Source organism: Lepidochelys kempii, chromosome 23, assembly GCF_965140265.1.
Source record: "Lepidochelys kempii isolate rLepKem1 chromosome 23, rLepKem1.hap2, whole genome shotgun sequence".
In the NCBI taxonomy this organism is placed as follows: domain Eukaryota; kingdom Metazoa; phylum Chordata; order Testudines; family Cheloniidae; genus Lepidochelys; species Lepidochelys kempii.
This window is the reverse complement of record NC_133278.1, coordinates 16,058,674-16,084,275: the sequence shown is the minus strand read 5'-3', so window position 1 is coordinate 16,084,275 and position 25,602 is coordinate 16,058,674. Positions and strand designations below refer to the sequence as shown.

At 54.7% G+C, this 25,602-nt stretch overlaps 2 protein-coding genes across 5 annotated transcripts in view; one reads left to right on the top strand and one right to left on the bottom strand.

Annotated features, from left to right (window-relative positions):
• LOC140902178 (selenide, water dikinase 2) overlaps nucleotides 1-7,451 on the top strand; it is an 8,416-nt gene extending 965 nt beyond the window's left edge. The window contains exons 2-8 of the mRNA XM_073321968.1: nucleotides 18-121; nucleotides 494-601; nucleotides 4,046-4,200; nucleotides 4,761-4,851; nucleotides 5,115-5,214; nucleotides 5,590-5,802; nucleotides 6,493-7,451. Of these exons, the coding sequence (XP_073178069.1) occupies nucleotides 26-121; nucleotides 494-601; nucleotides 4,046-4,200; nucleotides 4,761-4,851; nucleotides 5,115-5,214; nucleotides 5,590-5,802; nucleotides 6,493-6,722 (993 nt within the window). The 5' untranslated portion in view covers nucleotides 18-25 and the 3' untranslated portion in view covers nucleotides 6,723-7,451. The remainder of the gene's footprint in view (nucleotides 1-17; nucleotides 122-493; nucleotides 602-4,045; nucleotides 4,201-4,760; nucleotides 4,852-5,114; nucleotides 5,215-5,589; nucleotides 5,803-6,492) is intronic.
• A 5,576-nt stretch (nucleotides 7,452-13,027) lies between these two features.
• IKBKG (inhibitor of nuclear factor kappa B kinase regulatory subunit gamma) lies at nucleotides 13,028-25,602 on the bottom strand. Of its 4 annotated transcripts, XM_073321967.1 has the most exons (15): nucleotides 25,501-25,602; nucleotides 25,182-25,385; nucleotides 23,730-23,941; nucleotides 23,411-23,499; nucleotides 23,015-23,141; nucleotides 17,618-17,682; nucleotides 17,236-17,298; nucleotides 16,821-16,944; nucleotides 15,853-15,971; nucleotides 15,146-15,298; nucleotides 14,890-14,986; nucleotides 14,619-14,768; nucleotides 14,386-14,528; nucleotides 14,016-14,077; nucleotides 13,028-13,892 (listed from the first exon to the last, which is right to left on the bottom strand). In XM_073321967.1, the coding sequence occupies exons 2-15, from the start codon at nucleotides 25,363-25,365 to the stop codon at nucleotides 13,735-13,737; spliced, it is 1,746 nt and encodes a 581-aa protein (XP_073178068.1). In that variant the 5' UTR covers nucleotides 25,366-25,385; nucleotides 25,501-25,602; the 3' UTR covers nucleotides 13,028-13,734. The 4 variants fall into 4 exon arrangements, with proteins under 4 accessions (XP_073178068.1, XP_073178065.1, XP_073178067.1 ...); XM_073321964.1 differs by lacking the exon at nucleotides 23,015-23,141 and having other exon boundaries at nucleotides 23,416-23,499; XM_073321966.1 differs by lacking the exons at nucleotides 15,146-15,298; nucleotides 23,015-23,141 and having other exon boundaries at nucleotides 23,416-23,499.

Sequence of the window (25,602 nt, the reverse complement as noted above, 5' to 3'; positions counted from 1 at the left end):
CCATCTCCTGCTCGTAGGCATAGGGATGGACTCCTGCGTCATCCCCCTCAGGCATGGGGGTCTCTCCCTTGTACAGACCACAGACTTCTTCTACCCACTGGTTGAGGATCCCTACATGATGGTATGAGTAGGGGTGGGTTCCAGAGTGGGCAGGAGAAGGGAACAAGTAATGCCAGAGCCAGAGACTGCGCTTGTGATGGCTGGTGGAAGGCGACTGTTGTGGGCGTGCCATCTTCATGGGGGATGTGCTAGTGAGCTCAAAGCCCATGGGGGGGCATGGGTAGGGGATGCTCTCTGACTCAGAGCATGGGAAATGGGCCCCCTGCAGGGGACATGCTCTGTGGTGCAGAGCCCACAGCGCAGGAGATGGGCCCAAGGAGGGGGGCCACCTTGAGTCTCAGAGCCCAGGAGAATGGAGTATGGGCTCTCAGGCTCAGAGCCTGAGGCATGGAAGGTAGGTCCTATGGGTGACCCTCACGCTCCTGTGTTCTAGGGCCGCATCGCATGTGCCAATGTGCTGAGTGATCTCTACGCCATGGGCATCACCGAGTGCGATAACATGCTGATGCTGCTGAGTGTCAGCCAGAAAATGACAGATGAGGTGAGGGGATGGGATGGGATGTCGGAGAGAAGGGTCTACCTATGTGCTGTGGTCACTGACCTTCCCAGCTGGTATGGGTAGGCTCAGCGTGTCTCTACACTGCTGGTGTGGGAGTATGTTGGATGTTCTGTGACAGGAGAGTTGGAAGTACTGCAGGTTTATAGAGAATGAAGCAGCTGCTGCCCCAGAGCTGGCAGCCTGATAGTTCCTCTGCTCTGTAAAGCACAACTAAGATTTCCAGGCACTGAGTTACAATCCAGGGAGATGGTGCGGGAGGTCCTTGTCTCCCTACCAGAGCCCTGACTTTCCATCTAGGGCCCCTGAAATACCCTAGTGCTGGGGAAGGCAGAGACTGAGCCCTCTCATTGGTCTGATCCAGACTCAGCTCTCGGACATGGTTGGGTCCAGGCCCTCCCTCTGTCTCTCTTTCCCAGTTACCCAGATAGGAAGCTTCCTGGCAGGCTACAGGGTGTCTCCTGGCATCTTAGTGGCCTAACTGGGCAGCACCTCCTGTCTCCATCGGTCCAAGGCTAACACTTGTGTCTGTGTGCTTTTGCCTGAGACCACTGAGTGGGGTTCAGACTCCCCACTGACTTTATACTAGTCCCTGCACTGGTCCTGCTTTCTCTCTTCAACTCTGCAACCTGAGGGCTGAGGGGAGAGAACAAGGCTGCGTGGGACAGGCGGAGACTTAGGAGGTGAGATGATACCGGCGTAGCGAAGGGACTATCATGCAGACAGTGAAAGGGGAGAGCAGGACTAGTACGTGGGCATGCTGAGAAATTATTATTTAAAGAAAACCAAAACAAGGAAATTAACTGCCCCCAACAGTTTGTTAATGCAGAACAAAGGTTGCCCAGTGGTGTCTCATGCCCTTCCAGAACATGGAGATTGGCTAAACTGAAATCCCAGAAGTGGAAAGTGAAGGTACAGGCCGCCCTCACAACACAGCCTTAACTCTACCATGTCCCAGCATGCCAAGAACACACATTCTGGCACTCTAGATATCACAGAGCATGGTAAAGTCCAATGCCACCTCTTTGCTAGGACAAAGGTCAGGTTTAGGTCTGGTGTATTGAACAGGTGCTGCCTGCCTCGCCTTACACTGAGAGGCGGAGCCAGTGCCACCCAAACAATCCCATATTTGCTGTTTGCTGCCACCCCTTCACTCCTGCAGTGAGGATTCCATCTGAGACATGATTTCATCTATCCCTCACTAAGCCCTGGAGACCACAGTAGTGTATGCCCCCAGGCTGATCATCCCTGTGGGATGGGAGGAAGAGGACACCCTCATGCACCTCTTCTGACTCAGCCTGCAGAATTCAGCACTGAACTGAGGCATTCCTCAAAGTTCATATGCAGCTGTTCTCATAGCATGGTGACAGCTCTGCCAACTTGCTCCAGCTGATTCACCCACCACTCAGTACAGCTATGTCTCACACAGGATTGCAGGTGGAGTGCAGGAAAATGCTTAAATTCAAATCTGGAACACAGCACAAACAGTGGCAGGTTTTTAATGTCTGCCTATTATGGCTCCCTCTCTTACTTTAACCGTTCCCTGTGGCTATTGCCTGCTGTGGGGGGGGGAGAAGGCTTAAGATTGTGTTGTGGGAGTACCAGGTACCTTTGTATTTCCTGGTTTCCAGAAGCTGTAGCCAGCAGTGCTGGGCAGCTTGGACTCGACATTAACAAAGTGTTGGGGGAGTTAATCAAAGAAAAGAGTCCACATGATGTGGCCCATGCTATAGTGTCTCTCTCTCATCCCCCAGTACTTGGCACAGGTCAGTGAGGAGGCTCTTGTTATACTGAGCAGTAAAGCAAATACACCTCTATTCCGATATAATACGACCCGATATAATGCGGGTTCACATACAACGCGGTAAAGCTTTGATACGCTGCTCTGAGCAGCGTGTTAAGTGTGCCGGGCCAGGGCCGAGGGGTTGGATAAGGGGCAGAGGGGGTCAGGGGTTCCCCCCGCCAGGGTCTGGGGGGCAGGAGCTATGGCGGGGCACTTTTGGAGGCTCCGCAGTCCCAGAGTGGCTCAGGAGATTTGCGGGGGGGCCGGGAGCAGCCCGCTCTGCTTCCCTCGGCCCGGCCCCAGATGTGTCGCTTGGGGGAAGGGATCCCCTCCGCACTCACCGGCAGTGGCGGAAGTGGAGCAGCCCGCTCCACTCCGCCAGCTCCCAGCCGTGGCGCTCCGCTTCCCGCTGCAGGTGAGTGTGGGACCTTTCCCCAACCTTGCCCCCAACAACATGGCTGGGGCAAGGAAAGCGGAGAGGGCTGGGGCTGGGCTGCTCCACTTCCCGCCGCCGCTGAGTGCAGAGGGCATCCTTTCACCAACCCCTACCCAACCTCCCTGCTCCAACCCCTATCCACACCCCCCGCCCCGTGACAGGCACTCACTGGGAAGTGGAGCAACGTGGCCCCAGTGCGCTCTACTCCGCCAGCTCCCAGCCACAGCGCTCCGCTTCCTGCCACAGGTGAGTATGGGGGCTGTCCTTTCCCCAACCTCCTCGCACTCAGCAGCGGTGGGAAGTGGAGTGCTGCGGCTGGGAGGTGGTGGAGTGGAGTGGGCTGGGGCCGCGTTGCTCCACTTCCCGCCGCTGCCAGTGAGTGCCTGTCAGGCGGTGGGGGGTGTGGATAGGGGTCGGAGCAGTCAGGGGGCAGGGAGGTTGGGTAGGGGGTGGGGTCCTGGGGGCGATTAGGGAACAAGGAACTGGGGGGCCAAAGCAAGTTCGATATAATGCGGTGAGATTTTTTTGTCTCTCAAGGACCACGTTATATCGGGGTAGTGGTGTAACTTTAATTTCCCCTCTGGTCATCTTGTCAGTGACCAGCTGTCAGCAGTCAGTGCCCCAGGGGCTCGGTACTCTGTGCCCCTAGACCCATTTGTCAAGCCCCAGTCAACAACTTGGTTCTCGTCAAAGGAGTTACCTTCATCCTGATAGGACACTGAACTATGTCAGCATCTCCACAAAGCACTGTTTGTTCAAGTGTGCTGTCGGGAGGCTCCATGCTGCAGAGAATGATTATTGTCCTTTCATTCTGAGGATGCCTCCTCGCCTTCCCAGCCTTGCTCTGGTCGAATGCCCTGCTGTCCTGGCATGTTTTCCAGCATTTCAAGTCCTTCTGATCTTCCTGAGTGGAGCTGATTAAAATCTGATATGTGACCTTTGGCTGTAGGTGTGAGGTCACCTGCAGTGTCAGTCTGTCGGGCCCTGTTGCATGTTGTCATCCTTTTCTATTCCTCCTACTAATCCACTTTCTCAGAATTCGGAAGTGTTGGCAGATCCCAGATCCTGGTCCTCAGCTGCTCTCTCCCTGCTGGTGCCTCTCAGTCCTGGCTTCCCTAAGGCACGCCCTGCCCTCCTTACACACAGGTCCCCTGAGCTGCCAGTAGCCAGCCCACCAGCTGTTTCCTGACCTGTGTTCTCACCTCCCCAGGAGCGTGAAAAGATTATGCCACTGATGATCAAAGGCTTCCGGGATGCCGCAGAGGATGGTGGGACATCAGTGACAGGCGGGCAGACTGTGTTGAATCCTTGGATCATTGTCGGGGGTGTTGCTACTGTGGTGTGCCAGCCCAACGAATTTATCATGTGAGTGAGGAGCAGTGAGGCCCCAGGAGCTGTACAGTTAGTACCAGGGTTAAAGGGCAAGGGGCAGCCCGAGGTGCCAGAAGCCTCCAGTGGGCAGGATAGCCTGAGGCATGCACAGCTCCTGGAGTGGCGGGAGGGAGGAAGTATGCAGGGGTCCCACATTTCTGTGGTCTGGGCTGCGTGCTAGCCACTACACAATTCCCTGGAACCAGACCCCGTGGGACCATGCTTTTTACAAGGATGAGCGCGGCAGCTCTCCGACTCAGTTTGGGTTTTCAGGTTCCAGCTTCCTTATATCTCACTGTGGTCTCTTACAGTGAGCCCACCCTAATTCAGTCTCCTGGAGAGATTTCTGCACCTTCAGGGAGCAAATGCAATCAGTGAGTAGTGATGCAGGGAGGTAGAGTGAGTTAGTCACCCAGAATATGGCATTCGAGAGTTCTTTGGTCAGCATGGAAAAGCCACGCTCTTCAGTCAGTATTGGTAGAAGCAGTGGCTGGAGGGCACAGCCAGGAATGACTCACCTGGGTGTGCACAGTTCACGGGTGTATCCGTTTCAGGCCAGACAGTGCAGTTCCCGGAGATGTGCTGGTGCTGACCAAGCCGCTGGGCACGCAGGTGGCTGTCAACGCTCACCAGTGGCTGGATAATGTACGTATTCACCGGCTGCTATTGTTGCCCTGTTATGCGTGCACAGCTTGCAGTCGGGGGAGGTGAGGGAGTCGGGATTGAGGAGCTGCCATGGGAGAGCCCCCATAGATCCTTGGGCCCAGGCGGTAGAACATCCACAAGATGGGCAACAGGCCTTGCTTTGGGACCCTCCGGAGGGTTTGGAGGAGACTGAGCCCCTGGGGGTGGCGGGGGAAGCGGGGGCAGGCCTGGGTGCCTCTTACCCTCTCCTGTTTCTTTTCCAGCCTGAGAGGTGGAATAAGATTAAGCTGGTGGTGTCCAAAGAGGACGTGGAGCTGGCCTACCAGGAAGCCATGTTTAGTATGGCCATGCTGAACAGGACAGGTAGGCACCTGGACATGTAGTTGGTGAGGAGCATAGGCTGCTCTGTTCTGCAGCTCCCAGCAGTAGCCTGACCGGGCTTGTGGCAACAGGACTTGCTTCCTGCCTCAGTGTCTGGAGCTGGTAGTCAGGGAGCAGCCAGAGCCTCTTGGCTTGTGAGCTCATAGGTTAAACTAAGCAGCACGACATGAGATCTGTGCTTGGCAGGGCGTCTTCAGGGGAGCACCCCTCCTCTCCCGGCATTAATCTCCCAAAAGAGAAAGAAACGAAGCCCTGGCAAGTGAGAGGTGCATAAAGTCCCTTTTGGAATCCACCCCCTTGTCATGGAGTTAGCTCCTTCCTGACCAGCCCGTAAGTGCCTCTCCTTCCCCGCCACAGCTGCCAGTTTGATGCACACTTTCAATGCTCATGCTGCCACCGACATCACGGGCTTTGGGATCCTGGGCCACGCACAAAACCTGGCCAAGCAGCAGCGCAGCGAGGTCTCTTTTGTCATCCACAACCTGCCTATCATCGCCAAGATGGCTGCCATCAGCAAGGCCTGCGGGAATCGTTTTGGGCTGCTGCAGGGGACGTCCCCGGAGACATCAGGTAGGGCGGGGAGCCAGGGTCACCTGAATTAGAGGTGCCTCCTAATTCACCTACCCACAGGCAGGTGAGGACGGCTGTCTCATATCATCAGGCCTGGCCAGTTCCCTGAGGATTTCAGGGGAGGCAGCTGGGACGGTTTGTGGCTCAGAAGCTTGATGCCTCTGAGATGAAACTGGGGCAAGACAACATGGGATTGGCACCGGGGCTTCGCGTAAGACAGCCAGTGACTAAATGGTGGGGCCTGGTGTGACAGGAGAGAGGGAGAGACTCACTGGGTTAACCTGGCAGAGTGGAATCTGATACCATTTTGTTTCAATATTTATCGACTCCACTCTCCTGGGCTGGCTGCCAGGCCTTAGTCATCCTGCCTTGTAGTCCCTGCCCAGGGCAAGGAGAGAAATGCTAATCCCTGCACGTCACCCCAGGCCACTGCGTGTGCACCGGCTCTAGCTAGCGGCTGGGCAGCGGGACTCTGGTGGCATCTCCCCACAAGCTAACTGTGTGGGGCAGAGAAGAGCTTTCACCCCTTTCTGAGCTGCTCTGATTGGCCCATGGCAGAAGGCTTGCGGGGCCAATAGCAACCTTCCCCCCACGACTGCTGCTGACTGTCTACATGGCAGTGAGACTTGAGGGCGAATTGACACCCCTCCCCCCACAATGGGGACTGAGTAGCCCTGTCCCTCTTTGCAGGGGGGCTGCTAATCTGCTTGCCCCGGGAGCAGGCCGCCCGCTTCTGTGCTGAAATCAAGTCTCCCAAATACGGGGAGGGGCACCAGGCCTGGATCATTGGCATCGTGGAGAAGGGGAACCAGACTGCGCGCATCATCGACAAGCCGCGCATCATCGAAGTGACGCCCCGGGGCGCCACGGCCTCCCCCCAGGAGAACAACTCAAGTGCCAGCCCTGAAGCGGCCTCGTGAGATGGCAGATCTTCCTTCCTTTGGACACTATAGGCCTCTGCCACAGATACAGGGCAGCAGGGCTGGCTGGGTGTCTTGGCTTTGGGAATGAGAATCACAGAATCATAGGACTGGAAGAGCCCTCGAGAGGTCATCTAGTCCAGTCTCCTGCACTTTGGCAGGACTGCTCTATACCATCCTTCCCTTGAGAGCTGTGCTTCTCTCATGGTGCAGCAGGTGCTGATCTTCCTCCCCAACTCAGAGCAGCACCGTGATCAAACGGCTCCCCTTCCCAAGGTCAAGGTGGCCGAGGCAAGGCCCTTCCAGACTGTGCCTGAGCTGAGTGTCCGGTGATGCTGCCTTCCCCACAGGCTGATTCAGGGGGTTAATGTGGCTAATTGGTTCCTGCAGATGAAATGAATTAATTATTTATTAAGGATAAATGCAGGTGATGCAGAACAGCAGGTAGTTTCTGTCTAGAATTATTTATTGGAATATTTCAACGACCTCTCAGGCTCCCCCAGCCTTTGTTCAGACTGAGCAGCTGGTATAAAGGCTGGGAGGGTTGGTATAAGCCATGTGGCTGGGCATGTGCCCTTCCTCTCTTTAATGAAGCTCTTCCTCTTAAACCCACCCTGGGGCTAGGAGGAGTCGAGGACCCCCAGAGGGCAGGGCACCAGCTCAGCCAGGTGGATTGCTTCTTGGGTTGTAAATTCCTGATGATTGATTCAATAAATATCAATTTCTATATGTGCTGTGGTGGTCAATCCGCAATGGGGGGGCTGGACGCACACTGCACCTCAGTTCTAGGAGACACTGTACAGACGGCCTGCAACGAAGGCACTTCACAATTGGCACGATCAGAGTGGGATGGGATGGTGCAGGAAGGGTGGGGGCTGAATGTCAGCCAATAGATGTATCCGGTATCGAAGTTAATGTAGAATCACTGCTGCTAACGTTTGCAGATGATGCAAAGATTCACGGAGTGGTCAATGAGGAGGATAGGGCAGCCATAAAGAATGATCTGGCCCTAGCTTGGTAAGATGGGGCCATTCAAACAACGTATTTCAATACAAGGTCATACAGCCAGGAACATTGAATGCAGGTGAGAATGCCCAAGGGGCTTGTGTGCGCAAAGGTGGGAGGGGAGCATGCAGTGAGTGGGTCTGTGGGTTGGGGTGGGGTGTGATCAGGCCAGCTAGGAAAGCAAAGGGTAAGGAGGGCCTGGGGCTGTCACGTGACTTTATGGGATGCTCCTTGTTTTGGCCTTTTCAGTGCACTTTGCAAAATGGTTAATGGGAAAGGGCTGGAGGAGGGGAGAGAGGAAACCCCTCAAATGATCACTGAACCCAGGAATCTGGCCCTGCCGCCCCAGGGGAATGGCCTAGCCATCAGGATCATGGAGGGCAGTGTTGGGGGCAGGGGGATGGAGATAGTTGGCTGGTCTGTTCGGGCCAGGTGGTGGTGCCACCTGGTGTCCGTGAGGGAGGTTGGTGCTGCTGGAGCTGGGAGAAGAAATTACCCTAGCGTTCTCCCATACTGGCCTCTGGTTCTGCCTGAATTCAGCCTGGGACTGATAGCCAGGACTCCTGGGTTCTATGCACGGCTCTGGGAAGGGAGTGGGGTCTAGTGCAGTAATTCTCAACCTGTGTTCTGTGGACCCCTGGGGGTTTCCGCACCTCCATTCAAAGGTGGAATCACTTTTTTATTTTTGTAAATTTTTTAGGGGTCTGCAAATGAAAATAGGTTGAGAACCACTGGGCTGGGGGAGTAGGGGACTGACAACCAGGAGTCCTGGGTTCTCTCCCTGGCTCTGGAAGTGTGGGGTGAGGTTCTGGTGGGTTAGAGGGAAGGGGGAGTTTGGTTCCCACATCTGCCAATCAGCTGGTGTGAGATCATAGACAAGTCCCTTCCCTGCTCTGTTTCCCCTTCTTGCCAAGTATCTATTCAAATTGAGCTGTTTGGGTCAAGGACTGTCTGTGCGGTGCCTGGCAAAATGAGATTCTGAGCTCAGTTACCCTAGTACTGCTAATAATGCATACTGTGTAATGGGGCCCAGTCGCAGTTGGGCAGGGTGTGAAGACTTGTCTGGCAGCCAAGAAACACCCAGAAATAGGGCATGACAGTCACTGGAGATGCTCAGGAGTTGTTTCTGAAGCTGCACAGGAAGTTTCCATTAAGGGCATGTAGTCTTGCAGGCCTCACCCATTCACCCTCATAGCTGAGCCAGTCAGAGCATGGTGAAGATTACATGCATGGGAGTTAAAGCCAGCACTGTGAACTCTGCAGCCAATTGACGTGGATGATTGTTGTGTGGGCTGGTCCCAGCACGCAGATAATTTTGGATGCAGGTAAGTGCTATTCCAGCTGTACTGCTGGTGAATGCACACAATAGGCTGTTGTGTCCTATGGATCTGGAGGGAGAGCTGGCAGCCGTAGAGGCTACAGAGCCTGTGGGACTTAGACCAAGACTCAGTCCCAGTTTAAACAAGGGAGCTCATAGCTCAGTGTAAGAGAAACCAGGGCAGAGTCGAGAGGGGGGGAGGGTTTGTCAGTCCTCATCTGCCCTAGCGGGGCACATGGAGAGAGGACAGTGCCCAGGCAATGGGGGTGTTATATGCTAGTCCCAGAGCCTGCACCACTTTGGATATAGGCTACAGATTTCCCCCCTCACCAGCATCTGAGCAGAACATGCAGTTGCTAACCCGAGGCTGGAACACTGCTAGTCATGAGGATCCTAGACTGTGCTCACTGACAAAACTCGGAAGGGTTTGGAAAAGTGCAGAGACGCTGCTGTTCTTCTCCAGCTCTGGAGCATCCTGGGACCCGTGCTGCACTTCAGGGCAGGCTGGAGAGTGAGAAGTTGAGCAGAGGGGATGTGTTCATATGCATGGGCTGAGGTATAGAAATGTAAATGTTTTGTTAAAGTCATGCATTGGACCGTGCATAATAGCAACAAAGTGGAGCAGTCTTTATGGGCAACAGTAGCACTGTTATTACCTAATACAGACTAACACGGCTGTTACTCTGAAAGCTGTGTGTATTGTTTGTTTAGTAAGGGGTTGACTGGGGCTCTGTCTTTTGAAGCTGACTGGGAACTAGTTACACCAGCAATCCATGTTTTACACAAAGTGGCCCTGAGTGTGACTCTGCAGAATCAAAGGCCAGAGTTTGGTCTTAGCTGAAAACTCTACAAGGAGTGTTAAGCTAACGTGTAGGGGAGACTGTTCTAGAATTCTACACAATATTAGCTCAGCTCTCTGTTCTTGGTGTGCATTTTCTGATGGGGCCCTCACCCAGTTGGGACCTCTAGGTGCTACCACACGTAAACTTAATAGTGGGGCCTTTATGTGCTCCTGTAATCCTGTAGTAATGTGGCCCTGATCTTGCTTGGAATGTTGATCTTTCATCCTGGTCTCCTTTTAACTAATTCCTCTCGTTGTAGGTTGTGGCATCAGTGCCAGCCCATCATGAACTGGAACTCAAAAGTGGACTCACATATTTGTGCTCCATAATGCACCTTAGCTGGAGATGTCATCTCAGAGTGTTGTGATGCTGCTGTGGAACATTCTTGCTAGAGCTGTGCTCTGCTGTGGGGGAATTTTTGATCCTTGATGCTGGAATAGGGAAGCGTTGGTACCAAAATGCTGCCTTTCTCTCCCTTCCCTCCCCCAATGCATCTGTTAGCAAACTTTTGTTTCCACTTCAGTTGCTGAGATACTATCACCCGCCCCCACATCCTCCTGGCTGTAGAGAGAGGAAGCTGCACTCAGCTAGTCTGTTAAAATAGAAGTAAAAATCCCCTTCTCACACACATCTGTAAGAAAATAGTGCGCTGTTCCTTGCAGTCAGTTCTTCGCGCTGTTCCTTGCAGTCAGTTCTTCACACCGGGTGAGACTGCTGGGACAATGCAACAGGAGGTAAAAGGCCTTAAAAGAGAGCCTGCAATGATGCACCTGAATGTGCTGGAGGAGTTGGAATCACCTCAGCACCAGAGCACACCCTGCTGCCCATGGGGGCCTTAGTGCTTCAGCAGCAGCCAAGGAAAGGTTGCTGTGGGGCTGTTGCACCTCTCAGAAACTGTTCTGAATGTGGGCTGTATTTTGCTTTTGAGTCCCTCTGTGTAATCTCATTAACTCTAATTTAGCCTGATTTCTGTTCCCCTTGCCTCGCTGTGTTAGTGTCACCCTGATTTGGCATAAGAATGGCTGGGCTGGGTCAGACCAAAGGTCCATCTAGCCCAGTATCCTGTCTTCTGTCCGTGGCCAGTGCCCCAGAGAGAATGAACAGAAAAGGTCATTATCAAGTGATCCATTCCCTGTTGCTCATTCCCAGCTTCTGGCAAACAGAGGCTAGGGACACCATCCTGGCTAATAGCCATTGATGGACCTGTTCTGCATGAATTTATCTCGTTTTAAGTCTTGGCCATCACAACATCCTCTGACAAAGAGTCCCACAAGTTGACTGTGTGTTGTGTGAAGAAATACTTCCTTTTGTTTTAAATGTGCTTTTAATTTGGTGGCCCCTAGTTCTTGTGTCATGAGGAGTAAATAACACTTATTTACTTTCTTCATCCTAGTCATGATTTTATAGACCTCTAGCATAACCCCCATTAGCTGTCTCTTTTCCAACCTGAAAAGTCCCAGTTGTCTTATTCTCATCCTGTAGAAGCTGTTCCATGCCCCTAATCAGATTGGAACAGCAGAGTCCCCTGCCCTGTAACCCAAGAGGCTGCTTGCAGGGTGATGTGCTTTGCAGAATGGGCCTGGCTTTTAAACATCAACATACAAACCAGACTTTTTATGTTAAATCTCCCAAGCCATAATGAGACAGAGACTGGCCCCAAAGCTGGGGGGAAATGTGGCTCTGTAACTTTAAAGGAGGGAACACTTACTGGGGTGTGTGGAGAGTGCTATGGTGAGGTTCACTTGCCCTCTTTATGCTTCAGAAATTTGGGAGGGATGCACGTGTAAAGGGCTGCATCAGCTGTACACAGTGGAGCTGGGTCCTTCCAGCCAGGGTCCAATGGGGGTGGGGGGAACAGTGCTAACTAAAGCTCAGCCCCCCTCTGTGGGCTGCTAATAGAAGTGTCCACTGGGCTCCTGCTAATGCACCTCAGCCAATGAGCCACAAGTGAAGAAAAGCGAGCTTCCTGATTGGTCTGCAATGTAGCCAATCGGTGGGGGCGGGCCCACTCAGCCACTCGCTCCCACCAGCCTCGCGTTCTGGTTACATAACACGCACCGCTCCCCCGCTAGAGTCAAATGGCCACGCTCAGAGGCCGGGTGCGGTTTCGTTAGGGCATGAGCCATAAATGCTGCAAAGCAACCGGCTGGTGAAGAGCCCTGAAAAAGGCTGCGTGTGAGAAGTTGAGAGGTTTCAGAGTAGCAGCCGTGTTAGTCTGTATTCGCCAAAAGAAAAGGAGGACTTGTGGCACCTTAAATAAATTGGTTAGTCTCTAAGTGCCACAAGTCCCCCTTTTCTTTTTGTGAGAAGTTGAGCACTTTTCGCTAGCCCAGTATCCTCTGTTAACTAGCCTAACTCCATGAGCTTGCAGGCATGCACCAGGAGGCTATGCTCAGGGGATTCAATACCCCCCAGCGTATTTGGTTAGTTTATAAGCAACTTGTGAGACATATTTCAGAGTAGCAGCCGTGTTAGTCTGTATTCGCCAAAAGAAAAGGAGGACTTCTGGCACCTTAGAGACTAAGGTGCTCAAATAAATTGGTTAGTCTCTAAGGTGCCACAAGTCCTCCTTTTCTTGTTAGACATAAGACTAGTTGGTAGCTTCCTAATGTTACTTTTTTAAAGTTAATTTAGGAAAAAAAGTACTTCCAAACGTGCCCAGTGTTCATACCCTTTACGCACAGAGCGATTAACCTGAGGAAAGCCTGTCTCCCAGACCAGGAGGCAGCACTTCCACTCAGGCCTCAACATGGAGCACAGCGATGGCTCACTGGCTATTTCAGAAGTACTGAAGGGTACTGGGCTAAGGACTGACACAAGTGACCCAGACCCTACTGCCTGCCCTGCTGCTTACACCGTAAGGGGGCAGAGTTGCCAGATGATCCATAAATGCAAACTAATGCACACTGGAACACATAGCACTCACTACAGACGGTGTGTGTGTGTGTGTGTAAAACAGCTGCTGTTAGGATTAACCAGTATTGAATTTTATTCGCTATCTTGTCTTCCCCCCTCCCCTCAGTAGTGCCAGCACTTGCGTTTTGGACACTGTTATTCCATGGTAGAGGAGGGCAGACCTGGTGATTGTGTGAATCTAGCTCAGCGTATAAGCACTTTCACAAGAAGAAAATACCAGGTACTTAGAAAAGAAGCAGATTCTTTTGTTGTAGATGCTTTAGCCAAACCAGGAAGGGGGCTCAATACAGCAAGGTCTGTAAACACTCAACTCCCCTCCCTCCACATTAAGTTTTAATAGACTTTACATTAAGGCAAGAGTCTGACTTTTAGAGCAGCACATGGACCATAACGTTAAATAACCAGAGCACAGTGTAGAAGGAAAGCAGAGAGATGCTGCGACAGCCTGAAACTGAGCAGGAGAATCTGTCTTCACCACCCCACCCTGCAAATGGTTCAGGGTTAGCAATAAGGTGCTCAAAAAGGAGATGAACAGTGAAACCTTCCTGTCACCCCTCTTCCACCCCTGCCGAGTGCTGCTACACCCCTGGCTTGAAGTGGTTTCCATTCTATACAGGGTTTAAAGTTTGGTTCAGTAGCTCTCAGCGCCCCTGCTCACCCTACAAATCTGTCAATCTCCACAGATTGTCAAATCCCTGAATTACAGCAGATCAGGTACATTCAGTTTCACGTAAGGCAGAGACAATGGTGCAAACCCCATCCTCCCCCATGATACCCACAGACTGTCCATTCCAACTGGCTCAAGACAGCTGTGAACCCAGTTTGCAGCATTGTGTCGCAGAGCAGCAAGTGCCATGGGGGGGGGAGGGGGGGAAAGCAAAGAGTCGAGCAGGCCAGGCACGCCCCTTGCCCCCAGCCTCCTCCATGGGCATCACTTGATACAGTCCATTACATGGATCTGCAGTGTATCCATGTCAGGAGCCTGGTACTGGCACTTGGGACAGCAGAAATCCGGCTGCTCCTCGGAGATACTTCGCCTACGCCCTGCAGCTGGCAGGGCTTGGAAAGGTACTGGGGCCATGTTGTAAACTAGGGAGAGAGAGAAAGTTACTGTCCTGAAGATCAGCACCTTCCCGTGGTGCCCAGATAGTCTGCAAGTGCCCAGGCCCTGGCCATGAGCATGCCCCACCTAGGGAGAGTTTTAAGACTCACCTGGCTGGGGTACAGGCGGGCGCCCCTCCGAATGGCGGTTCCTCATCTCCTCCATCAGAGCCCTTTGCAAAACAGCAAGAGGTTAGGAGTGTGTGGGTGGGGGGAGAGGGGGGGGTCAAAGCAGAACTTCAGCATCCCTTTCCTCCTCCCTCCCCCTCTCCGCAAGCATTAGAGTGGGGCTCAAACCCCCATGGGACCCAGGGCTGTGGGCATGGCTAGGGACACTGGCTCTCCACAGGAGCCCCAAGGGACAAAGCAGCTGTCTGCAGATTCGTCTAGCAAGACAGGAACTTACACTAAGCTCTGACCCACTGACAGAGCCCACAGGCCAAGTGTTTGGGGAGTGGACACAGACAAAGGGAACACTCACCAGGTGGCTCCATTAGCGTCTGCCTTCAGCTTGTCATAGTCCCGCCGTAGCTGCTCCAACTGCTCCTGCAGAGTTTCGCGTTGCTCGTGCAACTTCTCCCGGGCCTCACGTTCTGCTAGGAAATCCGCCTTGTAGATATCGGCCTGCAGGAGAGGCACCAGCGACCCTGCCCTTCAGCAACTGTGCGCGCACACACACAGTTACCCCCCCACCTCCCATCCCCCTGCACCCACCTGGGCCTTCAGCACCGGGATGGTCTCCAGCACAGCCTTGTGCTGCTCCATGTCCTCCTTCAGCTTGTCAATCAGCTCCTGCTTGGCCACCAGTGCCTCCTCGGCCTGCTGCAGCTGCTGTAGCAGCTCCTTCAGGTGCAGCTCCATGCCCTGGAGTGGGGGAGAGGCCCACATAACACTGAGCAGCAGGGCACCCAGAGGGCAGGGCTGGCCCCAGCCATGGAAGCCAGCCAAGCAGCCCTTCTCCCCCACAAACCAACTCTAAACCCACCTGGCTCCTCTTCTCGCTCTCTAGGCTGGATTTCACATGCCCATCGTACTCCTGAAAGATCTGGTGATAGGCCGCCTGCAGCTGGGCCAGCTTCCTCCTGAGGGATAACTGTGAGGTCAGAAGCAGCTCCCCACCCCCCTCTGCTCCCATACCACCCCAACTCTCCCTCCCACTCATCTCCATGGCACACTCCCCCCACCCCCCAGACAGACAGGCGCTCCTCTGCTCTGTGGCCCCCGTTCCCACGCCCACTCACTTCTCCTCTGTGGCGCCCTGCCTCTCCACCCGCAGCGCCGTCTCCAGGTTCTGGGCCTGCATGCGCAGCTGGTCCACCTGCACGCTGTGCTGCTTGTGCAGAGCCTCAGCCTCCCGCTCTAGCTTGCAGCGCTGCTCGGCAGCAGCCTGTGCTCTGGTGCACCGGGCAGGGGAGAAATGCCAATGTTAGCAGGGGGCTCGGTCCCACGTGCCCCCTCGATAGTGTGAAAGAATGAATTATATTGAAATTATAATTCATTAAAGAAATGCTACTTGAAGGGTTTGTTGAAATATAGTTGTCAGGAAGAGAAACATTAAGGAGTGTGAGACAATGGGTCCTCAAACTAATTAACTTGGAGCTCCTACTGAGCTAGGAGATTGGTAAAGGTTAGTATGCAAATAAGATATGTATGTCTATTTGTCAGTTTCTGCTTCCTTTTTGTCTCTTATGTTAAATTGGCTTTGGCTTAGCTGTATAAATAAGTTATCTTGAGCCTCAGAGAGGGGCTCACAGTCGGGTGCATTGGCAAAGCGCTTTGCTAATAAACAGAGTGGTCTGACAAATTATGTGAGTCCTGAATCTGACTTTGACAATTGTCAAGGCCTGCATCCCACTTCCAACCTCCCAGGACAGGTCAGTGGCTGCAGCCAAACTGACCTGCTGCCAGCCCCAGACCAGGAGGGAAATTCACGGGTGCGCATACTCACTTCTCCTCCAGATCCTGTTTCTCCAGCATACAGGCCTCCAGCCGGCTCTGGCTCTCCTGCAGCTCCCCCAGCAGTGAGGTCACCTGGGCTTTCACCGAGGCCCTGTCCTCCGTCAGCTGCTGCAGGGAGGGAAGGGTCCACACCTTAGCCCAGGTCACACCGCCTGGGGGATCTAGATTCAGAGAGAGGGTGAGGCTGCCGCAGGCTGGGATGGAGGCTTATGGAGGCCCCGTCCTCCTCCCTTTCCCACTTCCCTGGAGAAGGGGATGGCACGTGGGGGGGAAGGGGGGGTAAGAAAAAGGGAATATTCTAAAAATGTTTGTGACTGATATGCATGGCAGGGACTTACTAAACTAGAGATTGCTACCCACTGGGGACAGAAGGGTTAAAAAGCTGCTTCTGGGTCCAAGCAGGGAACATTTGGGGGGGGGGGGGAGAGAGAGAGAGAGAGGTGTCACATCTAGGGGTTGCTAGAGGACTGGCTGCAACTGACCCACGTCAATGGGAGCCCAAGGACTGAATTAACACCTAACAATTAACACCTAACAGCGCAAACTCCAGCAGGCAGAGCCTGGGGACTGAGGAGGTTCTGCAGGAAAGACAATGGGACTGGGGCATCGGGACTGGGTTAATAGCAGGTGTCACCATTGGCTTCTCTCTGCTAACCAAAGGGCATCCAAAGCTGCACCCAAGTGACTACACCCAGCTCTGTTTGGAGAACGCCTGGCTGCTGGGCATCACTCACTGGGGTGTATGGGTCCCTGCAGAGCGTAAAAGTCTCTCCCAGGAGTTTGTCTGGGAGGGCCGGTGCCCGGGGGCTCTATCTCTGACTCAGTAAAGCTGCATAGCCTCCCCTGACAGAAGAGGGGGACTCCTTGGGGGCATGCTTACAGGGTTTCTCTGAGGGTCTGTTTAAAGGCTGGGGTCTAGCACCCATCCCATGGGGCCGTGACTTTGGCAGCATTTACCTCCAGCTGTTTCCTCAGGGCCTGAAGCTGCTGCTCGGCCTGCTGCTCAGCCTCCTGCGCCCTGGCTCCCAGCCTGGCCACCTCCTCCCGCACCAATGCCAGCTGCTGCTTCAGCTCCACGCTCCTGCCAGGGAACCCACACAGTGAGTGGGTGATGGATCAGCACCGAGAGCCCTGCCCCCTGCCCCCGCTGCGTGTCTTGCATTCCCCTCCCATCCACCCCCCCCCAAAGTGTCCGCCAGCCTCTTGCACAAAACCTGACCCACTCCATCCCCCAAGCGCTGAGAGCACCCTGCATCCCCCTCCCCTCATGCCCACACACCACATCCCAGAGCCCCCTGCACCAGCCCCTAACACACACGCAGGTGCCAGCACCGTCCCCAGGGGCACAAAACCAAGCCGGGAAGCAACTTACTCCTCCTCCGTCTCCTTCAGCCTCCTCTGCAGCAGCTTGGCTGCGTCCTGCCTGCTGCTGGGTCTGAAAGGACATGCATGGGGGTGATGGGTGCCTGGCAGATCTGAGCCCAAGGGTGGCTGGTGCTCAAACCCTGGGGAGCTCTGCTCCCCTCAATCACAGCCCCCCCCACCACAAAACTAATCAGTTGTTTCTGCCACGAAGGATGTGGCCCATGGTGTCCACACAGGAGGATACCTGTTGTTCCCTCCGCAGAACCTGCCCCCTCTTTCCCCGCCAGTGGGGTAGGGACGCCCAGCCTGGGAGATAAGGGGGGCCGGGCACCAGCAGAGGTCTCCCAGCCTCACTGTATCACCGCCTCCAACGCACAAGCTGCTCTTACCCGCTGTCCCCGCTGCCCTGCAGGACCTCCAGCTCCACCAGCCTCTCCAGCTGGACCCCATTCTCCTGTGAATGACATTGGCACCGCTGAGCCACAGCTGCCACCAGAACCAGCCCAACTCCCCCCACCCTCCCACACCCCACTTGGAAACAGTCCCAGGCTGAGCAGGGCCAGCCTAACGCCCCCAAGAACCCAGGTCTCCCTGCCTGGCACAGGGCACCCCAAGAAAGGGGTCCCATTTCTCCCAGCACCTCTATGGCTAGGGCCCTCAAACATCCCTGTGACCCCCACAGAACTCTTGATTCTGTGAGGACATAGGATTTTTTCTGACGCCTCACTGTGCCTGTTTCCCCCCATACTTTTCATTGCTACCCAGTGGGGAGAAAAGGGTCAAGTTTGCTCTTGGGCTGTGCAGGATGGGGTGGTAGGAATGGTTCAGTAAGGAACCCACTGAAAGCAACCCAGATCAACGCAGGGCCTGAGAACATGGAAACCCCCCATGGCCGGAACATAAACATAAAAAAGAAGCTTACAAGAAGTGGAAGGTTGGACATATGACCAGGGAAGAGTATAAAAATATTGCTCGGGCATGTAGGAATGTTATCAGGAGGGCCAAATCGCACCTGGAGCTGCAGCTAGCCAGAGATGTCAAGAGTAACAAGAAGGGTTTCTTCAGGTATGTTGGCAACAAGAAGAAAGCCAAGGAATGTGTGGGCCCCTTACTGAATGAGGGAGGCAACCTAGTGACAGAGGATGTGGAAAAAGCTAATGTACTCAATGCTTTTTTTGCCTCTGTTTTCACTAACAAGGTCAGCTCTCAGACTGCTGCGCTGGGCATCACAAAATGCGGAAGAGATGGCCAGCCCTCTGTGGAGATAGAGGCGGTTAGGGACTATTTAGAAAAGCTGGACGTGCACAAGTCCATGGGGCCGGACGAGTTGCATCCGAGAGTGCTGAAGGAATTGGCGGCTGTGATTGCAGAGCCACTGGCCATTATCTTTGAAAACTCGTGGCGAACCGGGGAAGTCCCGGATGACTGGAAAAAGGCTAATGTAGTGCCAATCTTTAAAAAAGGGAAGAAGGAAGATCCTGGGAACTACAGGCCAGTCAGCCTCACCTCAGTCCCTGGAAAAATCATGGAGCAGGTCCTCAAAGAATCAATCCTGAAGCACTTGCATGAGAGGAAAGTGATCAGGAACAGCCAGCATGGATTCACCAAGGGAAGGTCATGCCTGACTAATCTAATCGCCTTTTATGATGAGATTACTGGTTCTGTGGATGAAGGGAAAGCAGTGGATGTATTGTTTCTTGACTTTAGCAAAGCTTTTGACACGGTCTCCCATAGTATTCTTGTCAGCAAGTTAAGGAAGTATGGGCTGGATGAATGCACTATAAGGTGGGTAGAAAGCTGGCTAAATTGTCGGGCTCAACGGGTAGTGATCAATGGCTCCATGTCTAGTTGGCAGCCGGTATCAAGTGGAGTGCCCCAAGGGTCGGTCCTGGGGCCGGTTTTATTCAATATCTTCATAAATGATCTGGAGGATGGTGTGGATTGCACTCTCAGCAAATTTGCGGATGATACTAAACTGGGAGGAGTGGTAGATACGCTGGAGGGGAGGGATAGGATACAGAAGGACCTAGACCAATTGGAAGATTGGGCCAAAAGGAATCTGATGAGGTTCAATAAGGATAAGTGCAGGGTCCTGCACTTAGGACGGAAGAACCCAATGCACAGCTACAGACTAGGGACCGAATGGCTAGGCAGCAGTTCTGCAGAAAAGGACCTAGGGGTGACAGTGGACAAGAAGCTGGATATGAGTCAGCAGTGTGCCCTTGTTGCCAAGAAGGCCAATGGCATTTTGGGATGTATAAGTAGGGGCATAGCGAGCAGATCGAGGGACGTGATCGTTCCCCTCTATTCGACATTGGTGAGGCCTCATCTGGAGTACTGTGTCCAGTTTTGGGCCCCACACTTCAAGAAGGATGTGGATAAATTGGAGAGAGTCCAGCGAAGGGCAACAAAAATGATTAGGGGACTGGAACACATGAGTTATGAGGAGAGGCTGAGGGAGCTGGGATTGTTTAGCCTGCAGAAGAGAAGAATGAGGGGGGATTTGATAGCTGCTTTCAACTACCTGAAAGGGGGTTCCAAAGAGGATGGCTCTAGACTGTTCTCAATGGTAGCAGATGACAGAACGAGGAGTAATGGTCTCAAGTTGCAGTGGGGGAGGTTTAGATTGGATATTAGGAAAAACTTTTTCACTAAGAGGGTGGTGAAACACTGGAATGCGTTACCTAGGGAGGTGGTAGAATCTCCTTCCTTAGAGGTTTTTAAGGTCAGGCTTGACAAAGCCCTGGCTGGGATGATTTAACTGGGAATTGGTCCTGCTTTGAGCAGGGGGTTGGACTAGATGACCTTCTGGGGTCCCTTCCAACCCTGATATTCTATGATTCTATGATTGACACCTAGCATTCCACCGCCCGGAGGAAGGATGTCCCCACAGCCCACACCCCTCAGTAGGGAAGCTGAGCAGAGAGCAACTGGAGAACAAAGGACTGGGATGTGGCAGGCAGGGGATAAAGTGCTGGCTGTGGGCAGAGTCTGGCAGCTCTCATCTGGGACTGAAAGGGGCAGAGACAGAACTGGAAGTGGGGCCCACTCCAGCTTGGCTGGCGAATTGTTCTGTCCTGGCCTGATGGACTATGTCTTAACCTTTGTTTCTCTGTGTGAACGTAAGGAGGCCCCGGGTTGGGTTACAGGTGACTAGTGAACCAAGCTTTGTTCTGCAAATCCTGCCTGGGTGCATTAGTCCCTGCACAGCGTGAGAGTCTCTGACCAGGAGTCTTTCTCTGCTGGACTTGCTGAGCAGAGCTCACAGCGGGAATCAGGCACGCTGGAGCCCCAAGGCTCAGTCTTGGAGGCGGTGAGGCTGCGGGGCCCGCCTCTGCAGGGGGTGAGGGAGGTCTGACATGCTGAAGGGGTTCCTCCATGGAGCAGAGATCCTGCCAATTGGCAGAGGATACAGGGAGCATTACAGAGATCCCAAGTCTGGCCCTCACATTCTAGTTCACCAAAGAGCCTCCTGTCCAGTTTCCAGGGAAAGCCTATGTCACACCGGTCATCACAAGCTTTGTGAACTGCATGTGTAGATCGTACAGATGATTGTGATGTTGCATTCCATAGGATTCTGTGAAAATATGCTAATGAGTGTGAATATAATGTAACTGGTATATGCTTCATGAAATGGCTCTGTTTACTTGTAAGTCTTCCTGTGGGGGGGGGGGGGGCTGCCTGCGCGCTGGCAAGTGGGCAATGAAGTCTTACAGTGACGTGAACTGAACTGGAATCCATCTTTAACCTGGTGCTTTTCCATTTAGAAGAAGGGGTGGGAACCCAGAGGGAGATAAAGGATTCCCATCTTGTGCAAAAGATATATAAGGGAGTGGAACAGAACAAAGGGGGCTGCAGTCATGAGAAATCTCTTAGCTACCACCTGAGCTGGAACAAGGACTGTACCAGGGGAAAGGATTGGGCCCAGAATAGAAAGACATCTAGTCTGTGACAGAAGCTTATTCGAACATCTCTGAGGGTGAGGTTTCATCTGTAATCATATTCTTACTGTATTAGGCTTAGACTTGCGTGTTTTTGTTTTATTTTGCTCGGTAATTTACTTTGTTCTGTCTGTTATTACTTGGAACCAAGTAAATCCTACTTTTTATATTTAATAAAAATCACTTCTATTTACTAATGAACTGAGAGTAAGCAATTAATACCTGGGGAAGCAGACAGCTGTGAATATCTCTCTACCAGTGTTATAGAGGGCGGACAATTTATGAGTTTACCCTGTATACGCTTTATACAGAGTAAAACAGATTTTGGGGTTTGGATCCCATTGGGAAATGGGTATCTGGGTGCTAGAGACAGGAGCACTTCTTAAGCTGTTTTCAGTTAAGTCTGCAGCTTTTGGGGGGGCGTGGTTCAGACTTGGGTCTATGTTTGCAGCAGGCTAGCGTGTCTGGCTCTACAAGACAGGGTACTGAAGTCCCAAGCTGCCAGGGAAAACGAGCTCAGAGGTAGTCTCAGCACATCAGGTGGCAGTCCTAAGGGGGTTTCTGTGATCTGTATCCATGTTGGGAAATGATGTTCTTATAAGGCCTCGTTTTAAAGTAAGGGTGGGCAAACTTTTTGGCCCGTAGGGAAATTGTATGCAGGGCCATGAATGTAGGGCTGTGGCAGGGGTGAGGGAGGGGGTGCGGTGTGCAGGAGGGGGCTCAGGGCAGGGGGTTAGGGAGCGGGGTGCAGGAGAGGTTCGGGCTCCGGCCCGGTGCTGCTTACCTCAAGTGGCTCCGGGGTGGCAGCGGCACGCAGCAGGGCTAAGGCAGGCTCCCCGCCTGCCCTGGTGCCGTGCCACTCCTGGAAGTAGCCAGCATGTCCAGCAGTGGCTCCTGGGGGTGGGGTGGGGTGGGGCAGGGAAGACAGCTCAGCCATGCACTGCCCTCACCTGCACGTACCACCCCTGAAGCTCCCATTGGCTGCGGTTCCCCATTCCCAGCCAATGGAAACTGTGGGAGCCGGTGCCTGCAAGCAAGGGCAGTGCACTGAGCCATCTGCCCCCCTCCCCCCCACACACAGGGGCCATAGGGACGTGGTGCCGGCTGCTTCCGGGAGCGGCGCAGGGCCAGGGCAGGCAGGGAGCCTGCCTTAGCCCCGCTGCAACACAGGGCTGGCAATCCGCAGGCCGGATTGAAAGCCCCACGGGCCACAGTTTACCCTCCCTGTTTTAAAGGCAAGTCGCTCAAAGGTAGCGTGGAGACTTTCTCCTCCTGTCAGGGGGGGCACTTCTGTCCATTTACATATTGAGGCAGGTGCTAATGGGAACAAGCAGACAGACACAGCAGGGGTTCTCCTGAGTGGCAAGAAAGCTACCAGTGGGCCTGGGGTCAGCAGCATCTTATTACACAGAAGGGCAGCTTGGAGGGTGAGTTTAGGCTTTAGAACACATGTGAGGATTTTACTTCCAATGTTTCTCTTGGAGTCTCCGTTCTTTGTGAGCCCTACCCTGGCTGTGTGAGAAGTGGCGCTGTGTTCTGAGTGTAACCAGTCAGCGGCGCTGGGGGTTCCTGTGGGAACAGCTGGTCTGGTAATTCTGGGCACATCCAGTGGATCAGGGGCTGGGCACTCAGGGGGATGCTGGGCCATTGCTAGCCTGCATGTGCTGAGGAGAGGCCTGGTGCTGCCTGTGGCCGAAGCCAACAGGGAGCTGAACCTTGGCTGGTCCAGACAAGGCTCCCTCGCGTTAAGGGCAGGTGGGAGCAAGGTGCCTCGCATCCCTGGGTACCCCCGGGAGAGATGGGGGCATTACGGGTAACATTCACATCCCCCTACCAGTCCCTTACCTTGACCCTCACACCAGCCTCTCCTGGGGGCTGCACCTGCTGCTGGATCTGGGCCTGCAGGGTCTGGTTGGCCTCCTGGAGCTGCTCCAGCTGCTCCTTCAGCAGCTGCAGGGTCTCCGGGCCAGGGGGAACGGGGAGAGTGAGGGACAGACACCACAGCCTGCTTCCCCCACAGCCAGCGCTCCCACCCTGCCCGCTGCTGGGAGAGGCCAGGGCTAGAGTAGCCAGGAGCTCCTCCCAGGCCAGAGGGCCCCCAATGCGCCTTTTTCCTTCTACTCTCTCAGTAGCACAGCTATGGATAAGGCAAAGCAGGGACATTTCGGGGTGGAGTATTCTGTTCCTCAGGGAATTGGGAGCTGGGTTAGGGGAGATCCCCGACCCCCCGGCCAAGTGTCTCTCACCATCATGGGCTCAGCCAACTCCTGGGTCAGGGTCATAGTGTCCGCCTCCTCTGGCTCAGGAATCTCCTTCTCCAGGGTGCGCAGCTAGGAAGTTGCAAAAGAGTCAGACGTCTGAGAAGAGGCAGCTGTCCTGACCTACCTCCTGACTCCCCATGGCCCTGCTGCAGAAAGGAACTGGGCCAGGGGAACCGCAGAGAGATCAGTGCCCAGGTGAGACCCCCTCTTGGGCTTGGTGTTGGGGGGAAAGGTGGCACAGAATGCCCCTGCAAACCCCCTTTCCCCTTGGTGTGGGGGATAGGAAGCTCTCCTGATACCTGCTGCCTTCCCTTGAGCTGCTCCACCTCCCAGAGGGCCTGCTCCAGTTGGCACTTCATCTCGGTTCGCTCAGTGTTCAGCTTCTCCACCACATCCCGGGCCTCCCGGAAACGGAGCATCAGGAACTCCTTCTCCTCGCGCTGTGTGGCTTGGAAGCGCAGGAACTCCTGGTAGCGCTGCCGCAGCATCTGGTTACTCTGTCGAATGGCCTCTGCCCCAGGGACAGGGAGATTGTTAGCCTGGTGCTGGCTGAGTTCCTACCCTCTCTTTGTGGGGGGGGGCACACCCCTTATCCAGCTCTCCACCCCCCCCATCCGGGAGACCTCTCTGGGACCAAGGGAGAAGTTTGGTAATGTGTATGATGCCCGGGTGTGCCTCAGTTTCCCTCTGTGCTTAGCATTGCTGTGTATGGCCTGGGGTGGCATGAGTAGGTCGCTCAAGGACTGGCTGAAACCCACCCACTGCAATGGAGGATGTAGAAAGACAATGGGAGCCCCAATGTGTAGGATGTGTCAGGTCACATCTAGCAACATCCCAGTAATAGCAGGTTTTCTCCCACCCCTAAGCCCATTGCTTCTTGTCCTGTCCTTAGAGGTTCAGGAGAACAAGTTTTCTCCCTCCCCCTTGTAACAACTTTTATGTAATTGAAAACTGTTCTCATGTCCCCCCTCAGTCTTCTCTTCTCCACACTAAACAAACCCAGTTTTTTCAGTCTTCCCTCATAGGTCCATGTTTTCTAGCCCTTTGATCAGTTTTGTTGCTCTTCTCTGTACCGTCTCCAATTTGTCAACATCTTTCCTAAAAGGTGGCCTTGTTTGAAAAGGCTCCTTGGTGTCACTGCAAATACTCCAGGGCCACACTGCCCACTGAAGGGGCCCAAGAAAAGCCTCCTGCAGGGGTCTTTCTTGGCAGGAAACAGCGCAGTGCACCCTGGCCCTCAACCCACCCCACCGGGCCACGGGGAGCAGGGACTAGCCACAGCGCAGCGCCCCCCGGCCCTCGACCCACCCGCCGTGGGGAGCAGGGACTAGCCGCAGCGCCCCCCGGCCCTCGACCCACCCGCCGTGGGGAGCAGGGACTAGCCGCAGCGCCCCCCGGCCCTCGACCCACCCGCCGTGGGGAGCAGGGACTAGCCGCAGCGCCCCCCGGCCCTCGACCCACCCGCCGTGGGGAGCAGGGACTAGCCGCAGCGCCCCCCGGCCCTCGACCCACCCGCCGTGGGGAGCAGGGACTAGCCGCAGCGCCCCCCGGCCCTCGACCCACCCGCCGTGGGGAGCAGGGACTAGCCGCAGCGCCCCCCGGCCCTCGACCCACCCGCCGTGGGGAGCAGGGACTAGCCGCAGCGCCCCCCGGCCCTCGACCCACCCGCCGTGGGGAGCAGGGACTAGCCGCAGCGCCCCCCGGCCCCCCAGCCGGAGATGAGGCCTCCAGGGGGCCCGGCTCTTCCTCACCCTTCAGGTCCTGGTTCTCGACCAGGAAGCGCTGCAGGGCCTCGTGCCCGGCCAGGTCGGGGGGCAGCTGCCAGGCCGCCACCTTGCCCAGGGACGAGTCCTCGCCCAGGGCTCCGCAGTCGCCACCTGGGCCTGCGCTTGGTTGCACCATCTCGCAGCTCCGGCGCTGCCGGGTCCCGTTCATCCAGCCGAGCGGGTCCCGGCCTGCGGGGAGAGATTGCGGCGGATGAGACGGGGGGCGCCAGCCAGATGGGCCCGGACACCTGGGTTCAAATTCCCGGCGGGAGAAGAGGAAAGCTCGGACACCTGCGTCCCTTACCCGGCAGCGCGGGGGAGCTCGGACGCCTGGGTCCCTCGGCCAGAAGTCCTAGTACCTGCGTCTCGCCCCGCCCGGCTCCCACTTCCGGGATCGCGGCTCTGC

Excerpts from the sequence above, each read along its gene's own strand:
- IKBKG (XM_073321967.1), bottom strand. The coding sequence starts at position 25,365 with ATGAACGGGACCCGGCAGCGCCGGAGCTGCGAGATGGTGCAACCAAGC. Across the intron at positions 17,683-23,014 it reads AGGCTGGTGTGAGGGTCAAG|GAGAATGGGGTCCAGCTGGA; the intron begins GTAAGGGACTGG and ends TGTCATTCACAG. Across the intron at positions 14,769-14,889 it reads AGAGCGAGAAGAGGAGCCAG|GGCATGGAGCTGCACCTGAA; the intron begins GTGGGTTTAGAG and ends CCCCCACTCCAG.